This window comes from Malaclemys terrapin, chromosome 6 (assembly GCF_027887155.1).
Source record: "Malaclemys terrapin pileata isolate rMalTer1 chromosome 6, rMalTer1.hap1, whole genome shotgun sequence".
Lineage (NCBI taxonomy): Eukaryota > Metazoa > Chordata > Testudines > Emydidae > Malaclemys > Malaclemys terrapin.
The window spans coordinates 93,011,642-93,036,004 of NC_071510.1; the positions used below are offsets into that span (position 1 = coordinate 93,011,642).

Consider the following 24,363-nt stretch of genomic DNA (forward strand, 5'->3'; position numbering starts at 1 on the left):
CTGTTGCTTATAAGGACTCCGTATTACATAAATATATGTTCTACCATTAGTGCCATGTTTACACAAGAAAGCCTAGAGCCAACCCAGCTCAAACTCTTTATAGCAGAGTTATAAAACATAAAAGTATCACATCTGAAATTCCCAGGTATTTTGTAGGCATAGCCAATTAGTTTAAAAAAAAAAAAAAAGGTCTTTCTATAAGCCAGATACCAACATAGCTCACAGATTATACCCATATATTTATGACCATTAAAATATCCTAGGATCATGTCAGGGCATTCCAATACGTATTAAAAATGTCACATATCACACTTTGATTATTAAGCTATTTTTAAACAGTAAAGTCAACATGCTACCTTCTGTTTTAGAGTGCTCTTTGATAGCTCATGCTTTGGATACTGAGAAATGTGCCTGTTTCTTGAGCCTTATATACACTGTTGGAACACAGATACAAACCTTTAACTATAGAACTATCACTGCTTCTCATAATATGTCCTGGGAGCAATTAATTCCTCAAATTATTCCACATGTTCCTAATGAAGCCCTGAAGATGCCCGTCAACAGCAGAAGTTAGGTGAAGTTGGTGTTTCTGCAACATTACAAGTTTCTACCATCTTTTCACAATCATAAAATAGTCTCTCTCTATATCCTGTGTCCTACAAGGCCTGAGGAGCATATTTAAATTCCAAGGTGGATGTTCATTTTGATGGGTATATCATATGTAAAGCAAATAGTGTGTGTTTTTTTAATGTTTGTGTTTTTGGTATGTGATCTCTGATTGCTGTGTATAAAATAGCTGTGATTATTAAAACTTAAGAATGTATTTTAATCATCAATAGATTTGTAACAGTTGTGTGTATTTAAATGAGGAAAAACTAAGACAGCAACTAATTACATACAGCTGATGTGTCACTACCTTGTTTGCAGATCCCCCTCTCTCTGCTATAAAATGTGTTTTCTTTTATGCAAATGTTGGCAATTTCCCCTTTCTCCCCCATCTAAAAATCCCAAAATGTAGGACAATAGAGGAATGTTTTATTATTTACAGTAGCTGACTACCTATGTGCATTTTCTTTTTCTTCTATCCTGGATGGCTGGTTTTGGTGTCAAGACCTCTTCCTATTCTACTTTATTTAACAATCAATAAACACCTCTCAAAGTTTTTCTGATCAAATTTTACTTACCTTAAAAATACAGTAACTATCAACAGAACCAGAAAATCAAAGACAGAAAAGACCTATGAGGTAATTACTACATTTCCAGCAACTAGTCAGTTTTATTTCTTTCAATATATTCACCAGTCCTATTTTAAATGACTGAGATAAATGAGCTCACACCAGTTTCTTCAGACTACACCTCTACCTCGATATAACGCAACCCAATACAACACACATTCGGATATAACGCGGTAAAGCAGTGCTCCGGGGGGGCGGGGCTGCGCACTCTGGTGGATCAAAGCAAGTTCAATATAATGCAGTTTCACCTATAATGCGGTAAGATTTTTTGGCTCCCAAGGACTTCTAAATTTTGTAACTTCTTTCTGGTGGTCTAATACCAAGAGTCCTTCATTTTCCATGTAACATTTCAAATAAACAAAAAGTGACTGAATGCACACACACACACACACCAAAAACAGCACCTCCCCCCTGCAAAAAAAAAAAAAACAAAAAACAAAAAAACCCACAACACACCAATGTGTTCCAATGCTCCCTCTCTTTGTTGCAATTAACAGACAGACATTGATAATTTGGGTTGGGGTTCGAAATGTGGTTGTTTTCAACCAATCATGGTAACAACAGGTCCATGAAAAACAAAACAAACAAAAATAAGGGAAAGAGTTCACTATTTGTCAATGGAAAGAGTACACATTTAATATATTATAGGCTGGGCAGCCTACTATTAAAGTTGCCCAATATTTCCCATTTTAACACATTCTTTTCAGTTAGTTATAACTTTTACAAACTTTAACCATTCAAGGTGAAATATTAGATGGTGGTTTTCTTCTTCAGGCAGAATTTTTTCCGGAAAATTTTACCAAAAATGTTTCAGCCATTTCCAAGACCAAGTTAGAGAAAAATATGTTATTTTTCCCCATGTTCAAAAACAACAACGTTTGGAGCAGGGGACTTGAAATCCAAATTTAGTCAAGTTATCTTTGGAAAAAAAAATTGCAGTTTGCACATGATCAATAGAGACTTAGTAGCTAAGATCTCAAAAGATTCTGTCAACAGTGGACATGTTCCTGCCTGGGGTGGAGCAGGATGTTCGCTGCAATTGCAGCTCTGGGCTGTTCAAGGCCATGCCATGCCATGCTGTGCCAGGCCCAGGCCCCTATGCTAAATGCAGACAGCCTCTCACGCCTGTGCTCTCAACGACACCCCTACTGGCACTCAGGCAATGATGGAGAAAGCTGCCCAATTTGAATCCAAAAGGGTCCAGAGCCTTGTGGGAAGTGAGCCGGAGTAAACTTAGACAAGGAGCTGGAGAGACTGGGACTGGGGGAAGGCAAGGGAAGGGAGCACTGAGATTGGGAATTGGGACTGGGGGAAGACAGGGACTGGCTGGGCAAGGAGATTAGGAATAGGAGCCAGGGAGGGAAACAGTGGGGGATTAAGATTGGACAAAGAACCAGAGAGAGACTGGGACTAGTAATCAGTGGGGTAAGTGGGGAGAGAGAGAGAGATCTAATGAGGAATCAGCATGGAGGGCGAGGAGGAATGGGACTGGTTGGACAAGGAGACAGACAAAGCTGGGATGGCGGGAATTGCTGAAGTTGAATTAAGGATAGAGAAATGAAGCCAGGAGAGATGAAGAACATGGGTGTGGGTTAGAGAAGGGCTGGGAGGAGGGGAGACTGGCTGGGCAAGGAGTCTCAGGACAACAAGTGGGGTGGATGTAGGGGTGGGACTGGGAATGGTTGGGCAAAGAGACCAGGACTGGAATGAGAAGCCAGAGGACTGGAAACTGGGCTGGGCAGACAAGGAAAATGGGACTGGGGAAAAGAGGACTGGGACATGTTGGAGGGGATGCGACAGAAGGGGTCAAAAAACTTAGGGGAAATAGACAGAAGAGTCTGTGCTCAATACAGTCCTCCAGAGTGTGTAATGGAACCCAAGATTCCTGAATCTTACCATTCCTCTCCTCTCAGCAAACATCTGTGAAACACACTGGCAAAGTGTCTCATCTTCCTCTAGTGCTAGCCCCCTGCAGCTCCCACTGGCCGGGAACTGCGGCTAATGGGAGCTGCAGGGGCGGTGCCTGAGTATGGGGCAGCGCACAGAACCGCCTGGCTGCACATCCACATAGGAGCTGGAGGGAGGACATGCCGCTGCTTCCAGGAGCTGCTTGAGGTAAGCGCTGCCTGGAGCCTGCACCTCTGACCCCCCTCCTGTACCCCAACCCCCTGCCTCAGCCCAGAGGGCCCGGGCCCCTGAACTCCTTATTTCTGGCCCCACCCCAGAGCCCACACCCCCAGCCAGAGCCCTCACCCCCTCCTGCACCCCAGCCCCAATTTCATGAGCAGTCATGGCCCACCATACAATTTCCATACCCAGATGTGGACCTCGGGCCAAAAAGTTTGCCCACCCCGATCTAGACTATTCCTGACAGGTGTTTGTCTAACCTGCTCTTAAATCTCCAATGATGGAGATTCCACAACCTCCCTAGGCAATTTATTTCAGTGCTTAACCACCCTGACAGGAAGTTTTTCCTGATGTCCAACCTAAACCTCCCTTGCTGCAATTTAAGCCCATTACTTCTTGTCCTATCCTCAGAGGTTAAGAAGAACAATATTTCTCCCTCCTTCTTGTAACAATCTTTTACATACTTGAAAACATAGGAAATTACATTGTAAAAAAAACCAACACTGAAAAAATTCTAAAAGGTGGGACAATACTGAACTCCATCACCCATAAAAAAAAAAAAAAAACTGTATCTCATAGCACTGAATATTTTTCTGCATTTGTTAAATGTCTTATAAAAGCAAGTTCTACAACACTATATACCAGCCCTAAAGACATACTGTGTTAAACAGACTATTCTAAATGTCTATTTTCAATAAAAAAGTGAATATATTTTTTAGATTTCCAGTCCTGAAAGTAAACAAACAGTACCTGTTAGCTACAGACACTGCATATTTTTATGCACAGTACCTGGAATTTGAAGAACTTCCTGAAGTACATCTTCTCTCCTGTCTGTGTAGTATAACTTACTGCACATACTAAGCTGAAAAAGACAGGCATTTTAATAGTTTTGAACAAATTTCAATCTTTTGTTTGTACTTAAGAAGAACCAGAACAATGCATGTGTGCAATGCTTCCATGTAAGCTTTATCATACTTGCTATGGTTAAAAATAAAGGCAATTTAGATTTTCGTCAGTGTCACGCTAGTCTTTTGCTATGTAAATAATTTCAGGGATATGTGTAAGAAAATGCCTAAGTCAGGAGGAGATATAAAATCTTACATGTGTGTTCCTATTTCCTTTACTTCATGGTGAATAACATCATCAATGCAACAGTCAGATTTAAGTTCTGCCACTGCAGCACTGGAAGCTGAAAGATTTAATCGCTGAGAACTTGTCTGAAGATCAGCCTTGGAATTGAAAAACAACACAGGTTACAATGCTGTCAAATCATCAGTGTGTCTAAAGAGCAAAGCATTACAAAAACAACCAAAACATACCTTGTGAGGCACTACATTTAATTCAAATAATCTACAGGATACTATGAAAGCCGGATGGCCAGAAATGAATCTACTTTTTAAAGTCTTTTTAAAAAAATCCTGTCTTCAGACACAGTCACATACATTACATGTTTTTTTTAAATTAATTGGAATGTAAAAGACAACTCATGCAATATTTGCAGCAACATTAATGCATGAGAATGACCTGTGGAGCCTGCAAGCAATGACAATTTTGCCTGAATTAGGACAGCAAGCCCATATTGTTTTAAGAGGAACTGTGTTCTATTGTTGTCTAATAAGTGCAGTATTGAAAAGGGACCCAAAAAAAAGGGTGGGGAGGGGAGAAGAGAAGCACTACATACTAGATCTTAGTTACCATTTCTATTTATGGCCCAACAGTTTTTTTTCTGCAGCATAATTAGATCCATGGCATGAGTAGTGTTATAGTACAGAAGGTTTTTTTCCCCTTAAATGCTGATAAATGAAAAGGCTGGGAATGTGTGAATACCAGAAAATATATTTTATTTGGTTATAGATTGACTAAATGCATTTGTACCTGCAATAGAACTAATATATATAATATGTAGCTTTTCAAAGCCAAGGATAATATTCATGACACATACAGAAGGTCTGCTTCTGTATGGCCTTGGCTCACAGCACTGCCACTGACTTCAAAAATAATTCCAAATGTAGAGGGCTTCCATGATTCAGATTTTAGCCCATGTTTGTTCAATATGAGAGCAGTTATTACTTGCTGAGATTATTCTCATTTGAAGTGGACTTTCCATTTGATACACATACACATACACACATACACATACATAGATTCCAAGGCCAGAAGGGTCCTCTGTGATCATGTAGTCAGGCCACAGAACTTCCCCAAAATAATTCCCAGAGCATGTCTTTTAGAGAAACATCCAATTTTGAATTAAAAATTGCTAGTAATGGAGAATCACCACTAACCTTGCTAAGTGTGTTAAGTATATATTGTTGCCCCTTTTGACCAGAGAAGCTGGCCAAATATTTAGGGCAGGAGCGGGCAAACTTTTTGGCCCGAGGGCCACATCGGGGTTGCGCAACTGTATGGAGGGCCGGGTAGAGAAGGCTGTGCCTCCCCAAACAGCCTGGCCCCTGACCCCATCTGCCCCCTCCCACTTCCCGACCCCTGACTGCCCCCCTCAGAACCACCAACCCATCCACCTCACATCCAACCCAACAATACTCAGCAAAAGCTCCTTGGTGGAAACACATACTCCTCTTGTCTTTGGTGGGGGCTTATGTTTACAGATATGTTAACTGAAGGGTGAGTTCGTATCTATCAATCTCAATGGAGCTTTTAACTCAACCCACAACAAGATTTCATCCAGCTAATTATTGCACACACTAAGATGAAAGACAGGCATTTTAATAATTTTGAACCATTTTCAATCTTTCATCTGTACTTAAGAAACAGAATACTGCATGTTTGCAATGCTTCTATGTAAGCTTTTCCATACTTGCAATGGTTAAAAATAAAGACAATTTAGATTTCAGTCAGTGGCATAGTAGTCTTTGGCTATGTAAATAATTTCAGAGATTTGTATGCTTTAACTGGGACAGTCTTTGAGGACCATTTGGGAAGCTAGAGCTAGTGCAGAATACAGTTCCTGCTCGTCTTAGCTGTGAAAATCATGCCACACTAATACTACAAAGACTTTCTTCCCATTTGCTTCTGGATGCAATCCTAACTTTAATTTTGTCCTCTAAAGCTCTTTACGATTTCATTCCAGACTACCTGAGATTTTTTTTTCCCCTGAGCTAGGAAACCTTTTAATGGTTATTTCTTAATACATGCTGTGTATTATGTTAAAAATCCACCAGATACTATGGATTTGACACATTTTATAAATCCAAAAAATAGATATATCTTTTCACATACCTTTACCAATATATCCTTGACAACTTGGTTACTGTCATTATGTACGCTAATGTAACTGGAAAAGGTCTCTCCCAGAAATATATTTCTGTTCAAAGAAAACAGTACTTTTTAACAATGATTCTCAACAAGTCAACCCACTGAAATCCTTTAGAGTCCATCTTTAATTACTGTAAATGTTTTATTTTAAAATTCTAGAATGATCTTGTCTATGCTATGACCAGTTCAGTTCCATCAGTGCTAGCAATATTAAAAATCTGATCACAGATGGGCCACTGGCATTTTAAAAACTGTCTCATCTAACCCTGCTCAGAACATGTCTAATTGACACTGTGCTCTAATTCCTTGAAGCAACCCCTCTCTACTCTAGGAATCCCAACGTTGTTACCACTAGCGGAGCTGAACCAGGCGTAGTAATAGTGGGAAATTTTGCTGTGCCTGTTGTAATCAAGGCCAATGGAACTGCATGTATGAATAAAGTTACTCACATACGTAAATGTCTGGAAAACGTGGCCCTAAAAATACCCTAGCAATTTCCTATTATACACAATTTTTTTAATTTTAACTATCCAAAATAAATAAGTAAATAAATAAATCACGTCAGATTCCTACTTGAAAATGACAATCTCAGTGATAGCTGTTAAACTAAAGTTCCAATCCTGCAACAAGATATACAGAGGTGGTCCCTTAAAACCTTAAATGTATGTGCACTGCACTAGTTTAAAGTGAGGCTTACACCTGTGCAACTTAATAAAGTAAATCACTGGAGTAAACTGTTGGTATTGTTAGGCCCAAAAATATGGAGTATAGAACATTGTTTGGCCAGCTTAGCCAAAGTTAGGCTAACAGTAGTTGCTGGGCCATTCCTGTCTCTCTGTGAAACCTGAGGGCATGCTTGCTTGAGCTGCAGAGAATGAAATAAGAGGGCGGGGCCACATTCTTGTACCAGAAGTGCTAGGAACAGTTTGTTTGGACATATGGAAACTTGCAGTCTCCACTCCCTGTTTCTGTTCTTAACTCCCTCCTTTCTCCTAGTTTCTGGTGCATGACAACAAAGCTGATAAGAAGTTGCTGAGGCATCACGAATGTTTGTAGTGTCAAAGAAGATAGATATGCATGAATATTAGAAGCTTTCTAACTAATAAAGGGGGGTTGGGTTGTTTTAACTATAACGCGACGGAACTGTCTATATAACCCTACTAGTTGTTAAAACCGTGGCTGGTTCTCTTTGGAGACGGGCCGCTCTCTATTGTTGTGTGCACTCTTCAATAAAGAGCTTGTGTTTGGACCTTGCTGGTGTTGCCTGTCTCTCTGCGGTCAGATAACAAACCGTGCCGTCTGGGTTCAAGTCCCCGACAGTATAAATCCTGCTTTTCGTTGGTACAGCATATCTTAGGGGTGTGTACATGAATGTAAATTTCTCTAATGCAGGCACATTACTAAGGGACTGTCTGCGATAAAAAGGGTTATATTTCACCTGGAAGTTAAAAATTGCTGCACATACTGCAGGGCACTACACAGTGCCATGCTGTCTACTGTCTCCCCTAGACCCTACTACACAGAGAGGCAGGTACGTATCGCAGAATACATTCAGGCTATATTACACCAGTACTGTGTGTTTATACTTCATAAATAATTTCCTGTTATTAATGAAATAAACAAGTTATACACAGTCATCACCGAAATACTGCAATGTATATTTGTAAAGAAAGGAAAGGGAGCTAATAAGCACAAATAATCCAAGTTCCAGGATTCGTGTAGCAATAATCTTCATACCTTACAGTTGCTTATTTGATTCTTACCCAAAGTTCTGAGGCAAAGTCAACATTTCTCCTAGCATTAAAGTTTCTGCTCCTTTTACAGTGGAAGGGTCATCTTTCATGAGTTGATTCAACAGATCTCCTGTAATAATATATAATGGCATAGGTCAAAAACATTTGCATAAACGAGATCCTTGCCTACATATAAATGACATGTTTACTCCCTATGTATTTGGAAATTGATAATACAGTGCTGCTTTTGAATGTTATTGATATGACTGCTTAATTTAAATTATTTTCCTTTAGTGACCCCAGAATAAAGGACAGATTGAATAGTTGCATGTTAAACTCTTTATTGCTTCTTGAATTACACTCATGCTAAATTCTAAGCATTAGCAGAGTTTTGTTTAGTTCTTGAACAGGGTATGCAGATTAGGAACTTTGTGATTTTGTAAAATTAAGTTATAAATAAAAGGGCACCTGAATACACCTGCAACAGCAAAGCTATCATAATCATTATACACTGATCTTAGTACTACTCAGTCTTTCATATTAGATGTAGCACCAGTTTATCTCGTATATTAATTCAGCAAAAATATAGATTCATAGATTCTAGGACTGGAAGGGACCTCGAGAGGTCATCGAGTCCAGTCCCCTGCCTGCATGGCAGGACCAAATACTGTCTATCCCTGATAAATGTCTATCTAACCTACCCTTAAATATCTCCAGAGATGGAGATTCCACAACCTCCCTAGGCAATTTATTCCAGTGTTTAACCACCCTGACAGTTAGGAACTTTTTCCTAATGTCCAACCTAGACCTCCCTTGCTGCAGTTTAAACCCATTGCTTCTGGTTCTATCCTTAGAGGCTAAGGTGAACAAGTTTCCTCCCTCCTCCTCATGACACCCTTTTAAATATCTTTAAATCTTACATAAAATGTCATGCTTCCTTACAGAATGAAAAGCAAGCAAAACTGGATTTTGCCTGAATAGCTATAGATACATTTAAAAAAAAAAAAAATCTGGGTGACCAAGGCTTTGAGGACTGACTTGTCTAGGTCATATTTTCCTCACTGAGGTAATACAAGTTAGGTGGAATTTTCAAAAGCATTCAATGTTGGTCTAACTCTACTCCCCTTAACACAGTGAGAATTTCTGAAAATTCCACCTGTTGTGTTTAATAATTCAGTCAACAGATACACAGAAGGGCTCAATCACAAAAACATATCTCAGGTTAAACATTAATCTCAATGGGAATTCTGTCTGCATAAGACCTACTGCACATCATATCAGAAATAGCTGACCCATTTATTTTTCTTTACTTTACTCTATTTACATTCCTATACAACTTTCTTTATTTTGTCTTTTTATCCTGATACGTGGTTTTGAAGGTACATTGCCATTGCACTGGAAGGAGATGGGGGAAGGAGAATGACAGTTGCTGGGATGGGGAGGAGGAAAAAATCTTTAGGCTGCACGGCACCTCTCTCTCCACCTTGGCTGGCCTCTAGAATATAGTCAATATCTGGGGAGAACCCAGCCATTTCAAGGGGAGAACTTTGAAGGCTGTGCTAACACCAAAAGACAAGGGAATCTATCAGGCAACAAGTCCTGAAAAATCATTCTCAACTGCCCATTGAAATAGGGTGCTGGGTAAACTAATGGCTGTAATGAGGGAGTAATACAGAATGCCTTGTCTCCAGATATGGACGGTGATTCCATGCTTCTATTTTCTCCCCAGTGTGCATTTGGTTCTCTGAAACCTTCCCTCCATATACAATCATCTCAAAACACCAAAAACAGTTTCCACTGGGTGTTATGATTTTCCTAATTCCTCAGATTTTTAGGGCACATGTTTATAGGTTATCCACCAAGCTTCCAAAGCCTTGGAGTGAGAACTGTGGTGGTGAACTTTGCTATTTTTTTTATGGGCATTACAAGGGGAATATTTACTTCAGATAATACATTGTAACCTCTCTGACTGCAGATGTGTGGTGTAGAAGTCTCAGATGCTCATTCTGGGCTGCTTTAATCCTTTTTGCTTTTGTGTGCCAGGATGAAACTCCAGTTTATGTTGCTTACTAAATTAGTCTAAATGTTCTCAGATGTCCTTGCCTTTCTAGTACCATCCACCCTTTTCATCCTTTTTTGTGTTCTGTATTTATTAGATTGTAACTCCTCAGGGGATGAACCTGCTTTTCTTTTAAAAAATATGTTAAGTAGAGCAACTGAACACCTCTGATGATATATAAACAATAATTAATTAATTATCAGGAGATCATCATATACCTGGCAAGTCTCTCTCTTCACAAGTCACTGGAATATTGGTGAATAACGTAGGTTTGGTTAACCTCATCACTGTGAATTCAGAAAGGAAAGGAAAAGTTAATGCAAACATTAAAAGATCCAAAAATATTTAGTAGTTTTAGTAAGAAACAAAAACCACCACCACATTTTTCATTTTCTTGTTTTCAAGTCTGCTTTTATCACCCTCTTTCAAACTATCACATTACCAGCACTTCCTGGTGAATATCTTTGGTCAGTATGGAGTTAAAGTTTAATAGGGATCTAGGTCATTGCATACAATTGATTTCTTGTACACCTCTACCCCGATATAACTCGACCCAATATAACACGAATTCTGATATAATGCGGTAAAGCAGTGCTCTGGGAGGGGTGGGGCTGTGCACTCCGGTGGATCAAAGCAAGTTCGATATAACGCGGTTTCACCTATAATGCGGTAAGATTTTTTGGCTCCCAAGGACAGCATATATCGAGGTAGAGTTGTAGTCACAAACTTTAAATCAGCCTTGCAAAATGATCAAAACTAAATGAATGAGATTTTACTTACCTGTCAAACAAACCAAATAATCTTGCCCCAGGAAAGGGGACAAATAGAATTTTGCAAGGCTGCTGTAAACCATCTTACTCAAATTATGTAACCTCATCTATATCATGGTGCCTGCGATTTATCCTCAAGAGAGATTATTTTCCAGATGGAGAATAGGAAAAAAAAATAAAAATAAAAATAAAAAAAAACCCAACCCTCCCCCCCCCCCATACAACAACAAACACTGATCCTGATTCTGCAAATATTTACACATGACAGTAATCCCATTGAGTTCTATTGCATACATGTTTGCAGGATCAGGACCATTGTCTGAAAACTGCTTTGAAGATGTAAAATTCTAGACAAAGGCTCAGTATTTTTTTTAAATGCAAATGCATAAAATTATTTGCTAGGACCAACATCTGCAGTTCCTCTCTGCAAACCAGTGTTCCCCTCATTTACAATATATTTTTGGTTAAGCTTTACCTCTAAACTTGATCTTAGCTCATAAGTGTAATAAGACTCACAAGACTAAACAAATACTGATAATTGTGCTATTGAATATTACATTGTAAGTCATTGCTTCTCAGGCAAAGTAATTTGAGAATGCGGAAGTTCCAAAATACAAATAATATTCCTTCATTTTTTCATATAGAATGTATTATTTACCATTTAAAAATAGGAAATACATTTTATGTAGCAGATCAAGGCAACCTTCAGCTCAGGATCTCTTCAGGCTATAGAAAAATAAACTGGACAAGCTTGCATTGAAAGTTGCTATTTGAAAGACTGATGAATTTTCATTTCATATTCATTAGTCTACTCAGCATTCATTGATGCCAGCTTGGTAAACTCACTGATTGTTTTGGGTATGCATTTGGGCATGATGCAATGGTTCATGTGGTAGTTTATGCTACAATACAAGATACCTACATGGGATGGTTAGTGGAGACACACTCTGTTGCTTTAGGGAATGTATATATTACAAAAGTGAACCATGCATAAAGCTTTTTTTAATAGGACGGTGTAAATTGGAGATTTTAGCTGAAGAAGGCATAATGTACTCCTGGGGGGATTCTGTGCCAAAATTTTTTTACAATTCTGCAAAATTCTGCATATTTTATTTATTTGTCAAAATAAGGCAATATAATCACAGTAGTTTCAATTGTTTTGGTAATTTATTTAAACTGCAATACAGAAAAAAGTCACAATAACTATTCAGCATTTCCTAAACACATGGAAGTCAAGTTACAAACACTTGGTAACTAATACCCTGCATTTCAGTTATAATCCTGGATTTTCATTTAAATTACATTACAGAACAGAAACAAAAATAAAATTAAATTGTTCAAAACTTTCATAGTTTTTGCTAATTACATTACAGAACACCAAACAGCGCACACACAAAAGTAGAATATCATTTTAAATTGCGCAGACTTTCACACATAAGTCATGCAGTTTTGCTAATCATTGTCCTGGACCTGGCTGGGTACTTTGGAAAGTGCATGGTTCTGATTGTCCTGACATTTTATTGACTGCTTGGTAAATGTTGCCCTTAAAGTTTTTTTTTTTTTTTTAAATGGGTAAGTAAAATAAATCCTGAGCTGTAATCTAACCCCATTGTGCCACTTTGGCACAGGAAAAAGGCGAGAAAGACACCCAGATCTTCCTAGCTGAGGATTACCTTACTTGTTATTTATAATAAGGCTCCTTTACATCATTCTGGAAATGTAGGGGCCTTAAAACTTTTACAGGTTTTATGCTCCTGGGGGAATTGACTGAGAATGGGAACAGTTAACTAACAATAGGAACATTAACAACCTTACTATACAGGCAGGCTGCTACATTTCGGCCTCAGAGAATGAGCCTTCCTCCTGAAAAGAACTATCCCTCCATGCCCCTGGCGAGTCGCAGTAGCAAGGGACAGAGTCTCGCTCACTTATTGGCAGGCACCCATGCCCAGCCCCATCCCCTGACCGTGATCAAAGTCTCCCCCACAGGGATTTGCCTCTCTGAGGCTGCTCCAGGCACACTGGAACAGACGCACTGTCTGGGTTGCCAGGGGAAAAGCGCGTGTCCCCCCGGAGATTTCTTTTGCATTTTTCTGTGTGTGGGGGGCACATAAATATGCAGGCCATATGAATTCTGCACCCCTGTCAGGAATAATAATGGCATAAAATGAAGAAGTGTGAAAACATCTTACTTCATTCAGCCTGATTTGTTGTCTTGAGTAAGCATCAGCGATAAATGAGAATTTAAGGTATATTCCATAAGATCTGCATCAAGAGGGACTGGATGCCTCCTTACGCAAGTGCAGAAACAACAACAAATATTACACCCTTCATTTTCCTTATTGCTCTGCTGACAACTATCAACATTCCACTGAAATTAGCACAATATTAGGCAAACAGCAAATACAGCAGCATAGTAAGTGTTACAGGTGGAACATTTAGTAGCTGGCGAACAGTTACTGTAACCTATGTAAAAAAGTTGATGAGACACTGGAGCACTGCACTGAATAACATGCCTTTTCACACCATAAGACAAATACAGGATCCAAATGAAGGTAAGTCCATCTGGGAAGAGGAGCAGCTGGATTAGTAATCGCTACTTCCACAACCACTGCAGCAGTTACATTAGCATTACTTTTGTTTAGAAAACTGTTAAACCTCCTATAGAAATGCAATGCCACTATAGTGATGCCCATATTTTTAAATTGCGCTCAGCTGAGTAATTTGTTCATGCCATAAAGTTACAAAGAGTATCAATAGTGAAATCCCAGACACTTTTCCTGCAATTTTCATTGAAAGTATTATGATTAACCACCCCACCAAACTTAACTTTTCCATCAAGCTTCTAAAAACTTTCAGCACTTAGGGCTTGTCTACACTACCAAGTTTTGTTGACAAAACTTATGTCAACACCCAAAAGTCGACAAAACAAAAATCGCCAAAGAGTGTTCACACTTGCTCCCTCTGTCAACAGATCATGTCCACATTGGGGACACCATCATCAACAGGGTGAGCAATGCACCATGGGTATGTATTCCACAGTGCAGTGTTGTGGGAAGGAAGAGCTGATCACTGCACATCTTTGGATTCTCTCAGATTTCTCCCGCAGCCCCCTCAGCTGCCGAGAGCAGCATCATGAGCAGCTCTGTGAGCTCTCCATGCTGAAGAATGGCAAAGCAGCACAGCAGTCTGTTCCCCTCCTCCTGCAGCAGCAGTCTGCCTGCCGCTGTGTTCCTAGTGCAGGGCAGAACAGGAGCATTCCCATGATTTGTTCTTTGTTTGTTCCCCAAACAGAGCAGCACACAGATACTTCCTGCAGCTTTGAAAGGGGAGGGGTGCATGCCTGGGGGGCAGCAGAGATCAAAACACTGAGCAGAACAATCAGGGCAGGCATTGTGGGATACTGGCGGAAGCCAGTTCTGTCAGCAAAACAATCAGCAATGTCTACACTGGCTCTTTGTCGACAATAAAGGGAGGGGAAAAGACAAGTCTCTCTTACAGTTGGAAGTTTTTTGTTGCCAAAACTGGGCATTTTTCGCAACAAAAGTCCCATTGTAGTGTGTATCCTCTTGCTGTTTTGTCGCCAAAAGGCAGTTTTTGGCGACAAAACTTGCGAGTGTAGACAAACCCTTAGAAGTCTAGGCCTGTTCAAACATCACGAGTGTGATTTTGAAAGAGTAGCATTGGGCATCATGTCATTCTTGATGCACAGGCTATGTGTGGATTGCTTTAAGGTTTCTTCCAAATATTATATGGGGACTTTTACTACACCCATTGGAGATAAGGTATTGTTGTCATTGAAGTCAATGGGACAGTATCCCTCCATTGTAAACACTGGTAAGATTTTTTTTTTTTTTTTTTTGGGCCTCCTTACACAACTCTAGCATAAAGGGGTGATAAATTTTCCCTGGAAAATAGCCTGAGAGCAGCCTCTAATACAGAACTACTGCAACAGCTCTACGCCTGTCCCAACCACTAGGGTGAACAGACAGCAAATGTGAAAAATCGGGACGGGGGGTGGGGGGGCGGGTTATAGGAGCCTATATAAGAAAGACCCAAAAATCAGGACTGTCCCTATAAAATTGGGACATCTGGTCATACTATCCACCACATACCCAGAACATATCATGGGAAAGATGGATGAATCTGGATTGCTGGTGAACTCTGGCTATTCTCTGCTTCCCATGGACAATTGAGGGCCACAGGAGTCAAGTAAAATTAATTCCAAGTCGTAGGACTACTCTAATTTCACCGTTGCCTCCAACTCTTGTGATTTTATCACAAGTCTCACAATATATGGCATTTTCCTTAAAACTACAGCTCCTGAGTCATGCAACTATATGAAAATCCCAGCTTTCATTTAAAAAAAAAGTTTGCCACAATGATGAGACATAGAAAGAACTAAAAAACATGAATTCTAAAAGCTCAAAAACAAGAAGGCAAATAAAAAGACCCAAAATGTATTATTTAAAAAAACGACATGAATTTTAATATAATCTCATGACTTTTGGGGGGCCTGACTTATGATCCCTGAATGCTTGAAGTTGGGAATACAGTAATTCACACTAACGGCCAGGCCCACAGTGTAGGAAAACACGCAAGTAGCTTAAAGTCATCTTCCCACACTCCCAATCCCATTTCCTGTAAAGAGTGTACGTAACACAGTAATGGAGAAATGGGCCAGAATGAAGGCAAGCAAAATACTAAGGAGATTTAAATACATATGCATTTCAGCTAAGCATTTCTAAAACAAATTAAAATAAAGTTCCGGGTTTAAGACTGTAAATCAGTACTAACTGAAATAATCCTCTTAATAGACAGTATTGGGGGTTCACAATCCATTTGACGGCAGTTATCCAGAAAACTATAAGCACTGAAGAAAGTGGACATAGAATAAAAGTCCTAACATTATTTGATTCTCACAGTAAGTTCTTACCAAGAATTTTAAGTCAGAAAACGGATACCAAACATGTTTAGCTAGAGAAAATTAGTCCAATTTTAATTACATGTATAAAACAGACACAGATTACAATGATATAACCTGTCACACTGGGAAATCATAAGCCAAACATAAATTAAAGGTCCTGATCCTAAAAAGATTTATGCATGTGTGTAACTTTACTCAGTGGGGACTCCTCATGTGAGTGAAGTTACATGCATAAATCTTTGCAGGGTCAGGACCTGACTTCAATGGGACTACTGACTTAAATAAAGCTACTGCCTATGTAAATCTTTGAAGGATCTGGGCCCAAAATTGGATTTTCTTGTTATAGCCCAAGATCAAAGAAGTGTGATAGTCTGAGGTACTTAAGCTTATTCTATACTGCACTCTACCACAACGTTTCTTTTCTATACAGTATATTAAAAGGAAGAAAATTCTGACTAGACAAGGGCTATTTGTATCTCTATTACTAATTTTGTTGTTATAAAGAACAGTAAATTAAACTATGCAATTTAGCTATGCAAGCTTTTAAATTAATACAGACCCTGGGTTATCCTATGAAACTCTCAATGCAGTTGTACTAAACAGAAATATTAAAAGATTTTAAAAAAACTCATACCTCAAGAGAAAACACTGACCATTCAGGCAAGAGCAAGAAGTACTTATAGAGAATCAGAAGGAAGAAATTATACTGCTGGGTCGGACATCTGTCCTGTCAGTGTGATGGCAAATGGTTAGGCTAGTGATTAACTGATTTGTTTACAGAGGTAAGAGATGCCAAAAGAACTGCAATCAGATTAAATCAGTAGTATTCACAATGAAACTTACCATTAAAATGGAGGAGGCAGGATGGAAGCATTAGGCAAAATATAGACACTTCCCATCTAAACTGTTAATTTACCAATTAAATCAAAATCACATTAATTTTCAGATTTTTGCTTTAGATAGCAACTTGTGTGTGTTTATTGAAAATAAATAAGGTTAGAAATGGAGTTGTGGAACTATGTTTCCCAAAGGGTTTTGCAATGTAAAATTACTACTCAGACCTCTAAAGTGGGAAACAACATTTGCCAATAGTTACAAATGGTTAACTTTTAGAATAGTTGGGTCTTCTGAGAAATAAACAGGGACTTTCTTTCTCTGTACTCTAATCCAACACAATGGCCTTCAGGACACTGTCCAACATCCTGGGATCCTCATTCACTAACTATTTTCCCTTCTTCCCTCATAGCTAAAGCCTACTGTAACAATTTACATCTAGCTAGGCTATAGATTCTTCCAAGACAGCTAGCATAACTGTAAACTTCCTAGCAGAGGTCCCCAAGAGAAATACATGCCCATACACTCCTACAGGGTCCCAAGGTACCTGCTCTAGTTTATCACAAACCCTCTGAAGAGAACAAGAGCATACTCAACATTCATACTGAAGATGGGTCTCTTCTCTCATGTCACTGCAAGCCATGCTGCATTCAAACATCTTAACATACCAATGCATCCAGTTATATTATCAATATGTACAATTTCACAAGCTAGTCAGACTAATTTCCAAGATGCTGATGGTTTAATAACCATTAACCTAGCACTTTCTTTTTGTTCACCACTATAATTATAAGCTACTGAGGCTGTAGGAATGAAATCAAAAAGCAGGGACACCAGAAAAATATCAGTGCAAAAGGCATAAAATAATGGAGGTGAAAGAATTTACAATGTTTTCACCCCTCAGCTACAATATAAACTTTTCTCTAATCTTTATTATTTGGTATTTCAGAGCAAATAAGCACGAGATGACAAGATTTGTGTGGAATGGAAGTCAGTTTACATTTTAAATGTAAACTATTCATCCTAATGAGAATTTTTCCTAGAGATAATCAGCATCTTGGAACTCTAGGACAAAATCAAAATCCATCATGGTGACAATGATGACTCACTTAAAAAAATATATTGTGCTTTTTCTCTCCTCCTAATTTTAACTCAATCAGTACAGGAAGGAAGTCCTCTGACAGAAGTACAGATTTCATTTTCCTAACACAGATCATCTGCAAGAGTCACTGGACAATGGACTCTGACTCTATGCATGGGGGGAGGGGAAAAGTTACACAAATGCTATTCTAATGTTCTTAACTACAAAATACAGTGATATAATTCATGGTCAAACAAAATTATATGTAAACAAACAATTCTAATCAAACTAATAAAAACAACGAGGAGTCCGGTAGCACCTTAAAGACTAAGTTTTATTTGGACATAAGCTTTCATGGTTAAAAAACCCACTTCTCCATGCATCTGAAGAGCGGGTTTTTACACCCACGAAAGCTTATGCCCGAATAAATCTGTTAGCCTTTAAGGTGCCACTGGACTCCTCATTGTTTTTGTGGATACAAACCCTAATATTCCAGACAGTAATATTACTATTTCCTTTGGTTTTAAAGTTACAAACTAAATATAATTCCATATTTATGTACAAGCAAGTTCATTCTCCCAGTAAGATTTAATCTTTCTTTAAGAAGATTGCCAACATATTCACTGTATAATAGGTCACAGAAAACCCATATCTGGTCCACACATCTCTGGATTGTAGCATTGCAAGACGGCAATTCATTGTGTTTGATCATTGTGTTCAATTTTATCCAAATGTCTTCTAGAGTTTGATTATTACAAATAGATTGCTCAATTGTCCACTTTGCTCTATAAAATGCATGTAGCTTCATTCTTTCTAAATTACTCTGCAGTTCTCTAGATAAAGGAAGAATTTTTTCTTTAAGTTTAGAACTAGGGACAGAGATACTCCAAGACCTTCTCAATTTTGGTTTTTCATTTGCTGACTGTACTTCCAAATTGCTTGAATTAATTTGTGCATGCACTGTTTGTGCCTGAATTAAACTTTGACCAGTTTTCAAATTAGACTGAAACTCCAGAAGGTCCACTGTGCAGTCATAATATCGCCCAATAAGAGGTTCTGAAGCTGCAACAAGTTGTTTCACTTCTTCTGCTTTCTCACCAGAAATAATAGGTGGTTGTCTTTTAGGCTTGAGTGGAAGTTTGTGTGAAACATTTGGAAACCAGGGAACAAATCTCGGTAGTTGCCGAATAGGAAACTCCTTCAGTGTTTCTTCTGCAAGTTTCTGCAATTTTGTGAGGTCATTCTGAAATGGTCGATAGTGCAAAACTACTTCCATGCTGGTACTGTAGGAATCCAGTTATTCTTAATAAAAGCAACAGTCTCTTGATTAGGATCCTCGACTCTAAAGCGTAATACATCTTATTTACAAGAATCTCTTCTTGCATGTGATGCACAGATCAGAAGAAAACAGGACCTAAAGCAGAAGTATTGTAAAGAATAAGATACCACCATATTAAGCCATATATTGCTAGAATATTTTACAGTAAAACAAAATGCTGTAAAGATAAACTAGCAATATTTATATTTATGTAACAGAATGCTTCATACTTTACCACAAGTGATTACTTACTGGTATTTAATCATTGCTAGTGTTTTAAAACACCAGGTAAGTACATTTTAAACTTTAACAAAACAAAACATACATAAATTTAGATGATCTGCTTTTCATGGAAAAACCTATGCTGTTCCCCCCCCAAAACAATATTCTCCTCCCTGTTATCCACCCATTTCTGTGGTCATATGAAATTGATGTGAAGAAGTTTTGCCCAGTTAATCATGCCTCAATAGAACCCTCAGATTGTATGCCACTGTATTTACCCACAAATTACCATGCATCTATGGTACTATGTTCTTAACACACATATCTAATGCTATCCACTAAAAGTACCAGGATTTCATTTAAAACGTTAACTGTCATACGATAAAATTACCACCAGCTTGAAGTTAAAACCTATTATATCGTCTTAAATTATCAAGCCAAAAAGAAAAAGGGGGCGGGGGAGAAGAGAAGAAAAGAAAATATTAATTTTAAATACAAATCCAAAACAATATCTTCCTTCTACTCCCATGAAGGAAACTGAATAATATACTGCAGATTACAGTTACTGATGATGAAAAAAATACTCTCTGAAATAGGACTAACAGAAATACACAATTTAAAGTAGACGATTAGCCAAGAAGCTGTTCTGGACTCCAAGTATGCCAAACAATATATAATAAAGATTTTCTTATTTCCATTCCAAAGCATAACTATATATCAACCAGTCTTAGCTCTACACATCGCAGTCATGCTATTATATGAAATCTTTAAATACGATACTCCTTAATTTCCAAATTTCAACATTTCTATCGCTCAGATGAAGGTTAAATTGCATGTTAGGTAATGGATACAAACAGGATTACCAATTATGGAATGAATTCATAGCATCCTTTACTCTCTGAGTTCTAACAGACACCAACAATAAACAGACACTAGACTCTGATCATTTAACTATTGCATTGCAATGACTGAATTCTAGAAGTTGAAAGGGACACATGCTACACTCACTTCTCTGCAGGCCCAGGGATCTACTTACACCTCTTATCAGTCCTCTATGCCCCAAACAAGGGTGTATTAAGAAAAGATTTTGCTTTGAATGAGCTGTTACAACAGCAGAACTGTTGATTTTTTTTTTTTTTATTATGGAAAAGTGGAAAAGCAGCTTGATGTTGTCATTTGAAATCTCTAACTGCTTTAGACAGCAATAAGGTAACACCATTAAAACCAATATACTGTCTTCTGGAGTGTTTTAAAAGTGAGCGTATTAACATGAGGTGGATTCAACTAAGGCTATGTCTTCACTACCACTTATGTCGGCAAAACTTATGTCAGCGGTGTGAAAAAAACACCCCCGAGTGACATAAGTTTTGCCAGCATAAGTGGTAGCACACACAATGCTACGTCAGCAGAAGAGCTTCTCCCACTGACATAGCTACTGCCACCTGTTGAGGTGGTTTTATTATGTCAACAGGAGAGCTTTCTCCCATCAGCATAGAGCGGCTACACAAGTGATTTTATAGCAGTGCAGTTTAATCGGTATAGCTGTGCCGCTATAAGCTCGCTAATGTAAACATGGCCTAAAACCCCAATTCTGCAATCACTTATGCAGATGTATAACTTATGTACTTGAGTAGCCCCATTGAGTTCAACTTATTACAGGATTATGGACTTCATCTTGCTCATTATTGCTACTTAATAGGAACACAAAAGCACAATGGTAGACAAACAATGCCAGAAGCAATATAATGTTTATTGACTCAGAAAAGGGAAAAGCAGATAAAGATTATTTAGTGCTCTGTTCTCTCATTGTTACAGGTCCCAATTCACTACTGGCAAAAATGGTCAGCACTCCATTGTGGAGTTGTGCTCTCATGCAAATTAGACTCAAAGAATGTAGAAAACATGAATTTATCAGTTCTGGACTATGGAGGCAAGGAATCAATTAAGTCTGCAATTATCTGTTGAGCAAAGAGTTAGAAGACAAAAATATTGTATTTTATATACTATAAGCCCAATGGATAGCAAATGTAAGCACTCTGCTGAACATGCTAAAACTCATCTGCTAACTGCAGGTATTGCAGAACACAGGATTTTCACCCCCCATAAGTCAGTGGTATTTATATGCTCTGTGACTTCCAGAAGCTTTCTAGCCCTTCCCTCTCCAATCCACGAGGAACACTACCACCAAGATTGTCTTCCAGACAAGATCTTCTCTCACCCTCTTTTTTCCTAACAAAGTTCAAGTTTCTCCTCTTCACCTTCAAAGCATTGCACAGCTTTTCCACCACCTATATCTTTGTTTCTCTTCCAATCTGTTTGGTCAAGACTGTAAACACATCAGTCTCCAATTAATACAACATTCTGTACTTGCATATTTTTTCATTCAAAGAGCTCACAGTACTTACTCCTGAGAGAATCCTTAACCAGAAAATTAAAAATTGTGGGTGCACACACACACACACACACACAAAAAGCTCTGGATGCATAGGGGATCATAGGGAGGTTCTGGGTGCTGGGGAAGTGGGGCTTGTTGGAGTGAGGGTGCAGGTGGCTGGGGCTCAGAGGAGCGGGGGGCTTGTTGGGGTGGTCCAGGTGCAGTGGGATGGGGCTCACTGGAGTGGGGGCTAAGGGGGCTTTGTGAGAGGTCTGAGTATGGTGTGGGGGGAAGGGGGCTGGATTACACAGGGGCTGGGTGGACAGAGGAACAGCTCCCCATACAGTGACCCCTCCCTCCGCACCTGAGGAGCAATGGGGTTAGGGGGTGTGGAACTTCCTGTAGCTGGGGGAGGTTTCTGGGGGTGGGTCTGACCCAGCGCCGGTCGCTCCTTGAGGGAGAAGGGGAAGTCCTGTCCTCGCTCAACCCCAGCCCCGCCGGAACTACCAGCTGAGCCTGGCGCAGGGTAGGAGCCACCAGACAGGGCATCCTCAGCCCCCGCACCCGGTGATTTTCCTCTCCGACGGATGGTCTAGGCACCCAAAATGACGTGCCCAGTGGTGCTAGAACAATTTTTATAGTGGGGGTGCTGAAGGCAGAAACCATGTATTTGGGTTGTTATTACTACTTCAAGCCACAGGGGGCACTAGCACCATCCTCACAGCTAGTTCCAGCATCTGTGGACACGTCCATGCTGCTGGTGAGGGACATGTGACCATTCTTGTAGCTTCCCAATCAGAAAGTCATTTTAAAGGGAAGCAAAGAAATCTGCAAGGGACATGAATTCTGCACCCATGCAGTGGTACAGAATTCCCCCAAGAGTATACAGTACTATATAAAGATAGGTGGTTATTCCTATTTTACAGCTGGAGGAAGTGAAGCTAAGAAGGATAAGGGAGGTTTCAGAGTAGCAGCCGTGTTAGTCTGTATCCACAAAAAGAACAGGAGTACTTGTGGCACCTTAGAGACTAACAAATTTATTAGAGCATAAGTTTCGTGGACTACAGCCCACTTCTTCGGATGCATATAGAGTGGAATAAATATTGAGGAGATATATATACACACACACACACAGAGAGCATAATCAGGTGGGAGTTGTCTTACCAACTCTGAGAGGCCAATTAAGTAAGAGAAGAAAAAAAAAATTTGAAGTGATAATCAAGATAGCCCAGTACAGACAGTTTGATAAGAAGTGTGAGAATACTTACAAGGGGAGATAGATTCAATGTTTGTAATGGCTCAGCCATTCCCAGTCCTTATTCAATCCTGAGTTGATTGTGTCTAGTTTGCATATCAATTCCAGCTCAGCAGTCTCTCATTGGAGTCTGTTTTTGAAGTTTTTCTATTGTAATATATGTTTATGCTCTCTCTATGTGTGTGTGTGTATATATATATATATATATATATATATATATATATATATATCCTCAATATTTATTTCACTCTATATGCATCCGAAGAAGTGGGCTGTAGTCCACGAAAGCTTATGCTCTAATAAATTTGTTAGTCTCTAAGGTGCCACAAGTACTCCTGTTCTTTTTAAGGATAAGGGACTTACCTAAGGCTACAGATTCTTTGACAATGCCAAAAGCAGAACCCACGTCCCCCGATTACATAGCTAACGTCTAGCACAAGCGTTGCCCACGTCTCATTGAGAAAGTGACCAGTGAACCACTTCCTCCCCCATTTGCTACCACACGATGATATTTCTGTGACTACAGCAAGTGCTTCTGTAGACGGGCAGCATCAGGACAATATTTATATACAGTATTTTCTCTTTAATACACTAAGTGTTTCATTCTTCCTCGAAAGGCGCTAATCTCACCGGCCCGCTCTTCATCTCACTCGGTGCACGGAACCGCAGCTCAACCTGAGCAGTGCAGCCACTGCCAGGGCTAGCGGGCGGGTGTGGGGGGAGGCAGGGGCCTGTCTTCTGGGCTCGTCATGCCCACCTCCCAGAACTTAACAGGACACCCTCCTGACCGTCGCCGGCCCACCCCGCGCTGGGCACGGCCTGCTTCCGCGCGCTACCCACTAGCCCACACTCCCTCTCGTACAAACACACCGGGGCCTGCGCCTTGGATTCGCCCCCTCCCCCGGCGGAGAGACCCGGCCTGAGGCTACCCAGGGCAACGAGGGCAGGGGCCACCCCGCGCCCCAGGCTGGCGCGAAAGGTTGGGGCCCAGGCGGGGGGAGGGAGGGGCAGTAAGCTCCCGTCTCGGTACCTTTCAGGGCTAGCAGATGCTCTTGCTTCGGCTGATTCACATCCATTGCCTCGGCCTCCCCTCTCTGGGCCTTCGCCGCCTACAGGATTCACCTAGGCCAAGATTCTACTAATGGCGAAAGGAAC

The 24,363-nt window shown here is 39.8% G+C and overlaps 2 protein-coding genes across 6 annotated transcripts in view; both read right to left on the reverse strand.

Moving 5' to 3' along the window:
* TRAPPC13 (trafficking protein particle complex subunit 13) overlaps positions 1 to 24,363 on the reverse strand; it is a 43,421-nt gene that overhangs the window by 18,928 nt on the left and 130 nt on the right. For 4 of the 5 annotated variants that reach the window (XM_054032141.1, XM_054032140.1, XM_054032139.1 and 1 more), the window contains exons 1-6: positions 24,239 to 24,328; positions 10,646 to 10,714; positions 8,399 to 8,498; positions 6,600 to 6,684; positions 4,464 to 4,591; positions 4,152 to 4,224 (exon numbers count right to left, since the gene is read on the reverse strand). In XM_054032141.1, the coding sequence (XP_053888116.1) occupies positions 4,152 to 4,224; positions 4,464 to 4,591; positions 6,600 to 6,684; positions 8,399 to 8,498; positions 10,646 to 10,714; positions 24,239 to 24,284 (501 nt within the window). In that variant the 5' untranslated portion in view covers positions 24,285 to 24,328. Of the gene's footprint in view, positions 1 to 4,151; positions 4,225 to 4,463; positions 4,592 to 6,599; positions 6,685 to 8,398; positions 8,499 to 10,645; positions 10,715 to 24,238; positions 24,329 to 24,363 lie in introns of those variants that run through there. The other variant, XM_054032142.1, reaches the window with a different exon arrangement.
* On the reverse strand, positions 18,495 to 24,323 carry SHLD3 (shieldin complex subunit 3). Its single transcript, XM_054032143.1, has 2 exons — positions 24,239 to 24,323; positions 18,495 to 19,453 (listed from the first exon to the last, which is right to left on the reverse strand). The coding sequence occupies exon 2, from the start codon at positions 19,313 to 19,315 to the stop codon at positions 18,569 to 18,571; it is 747 nt and encodes a 248-aa protein (XP_053888118.1). The 5' UTR covers positions 19,316 to 19,453; positions 24,239 to 24,323; the 3' UTR covers positions 18,495 to 18,568.

Coding starts and splice junctions, on each gene's coding strand:
- SHLD3 (XM_054032143.1), bottom strand. CDS start 19,315: ATGGAAGTAGTTTTGCACTATCGACCATTTCAGAATGACCTCACAAAA.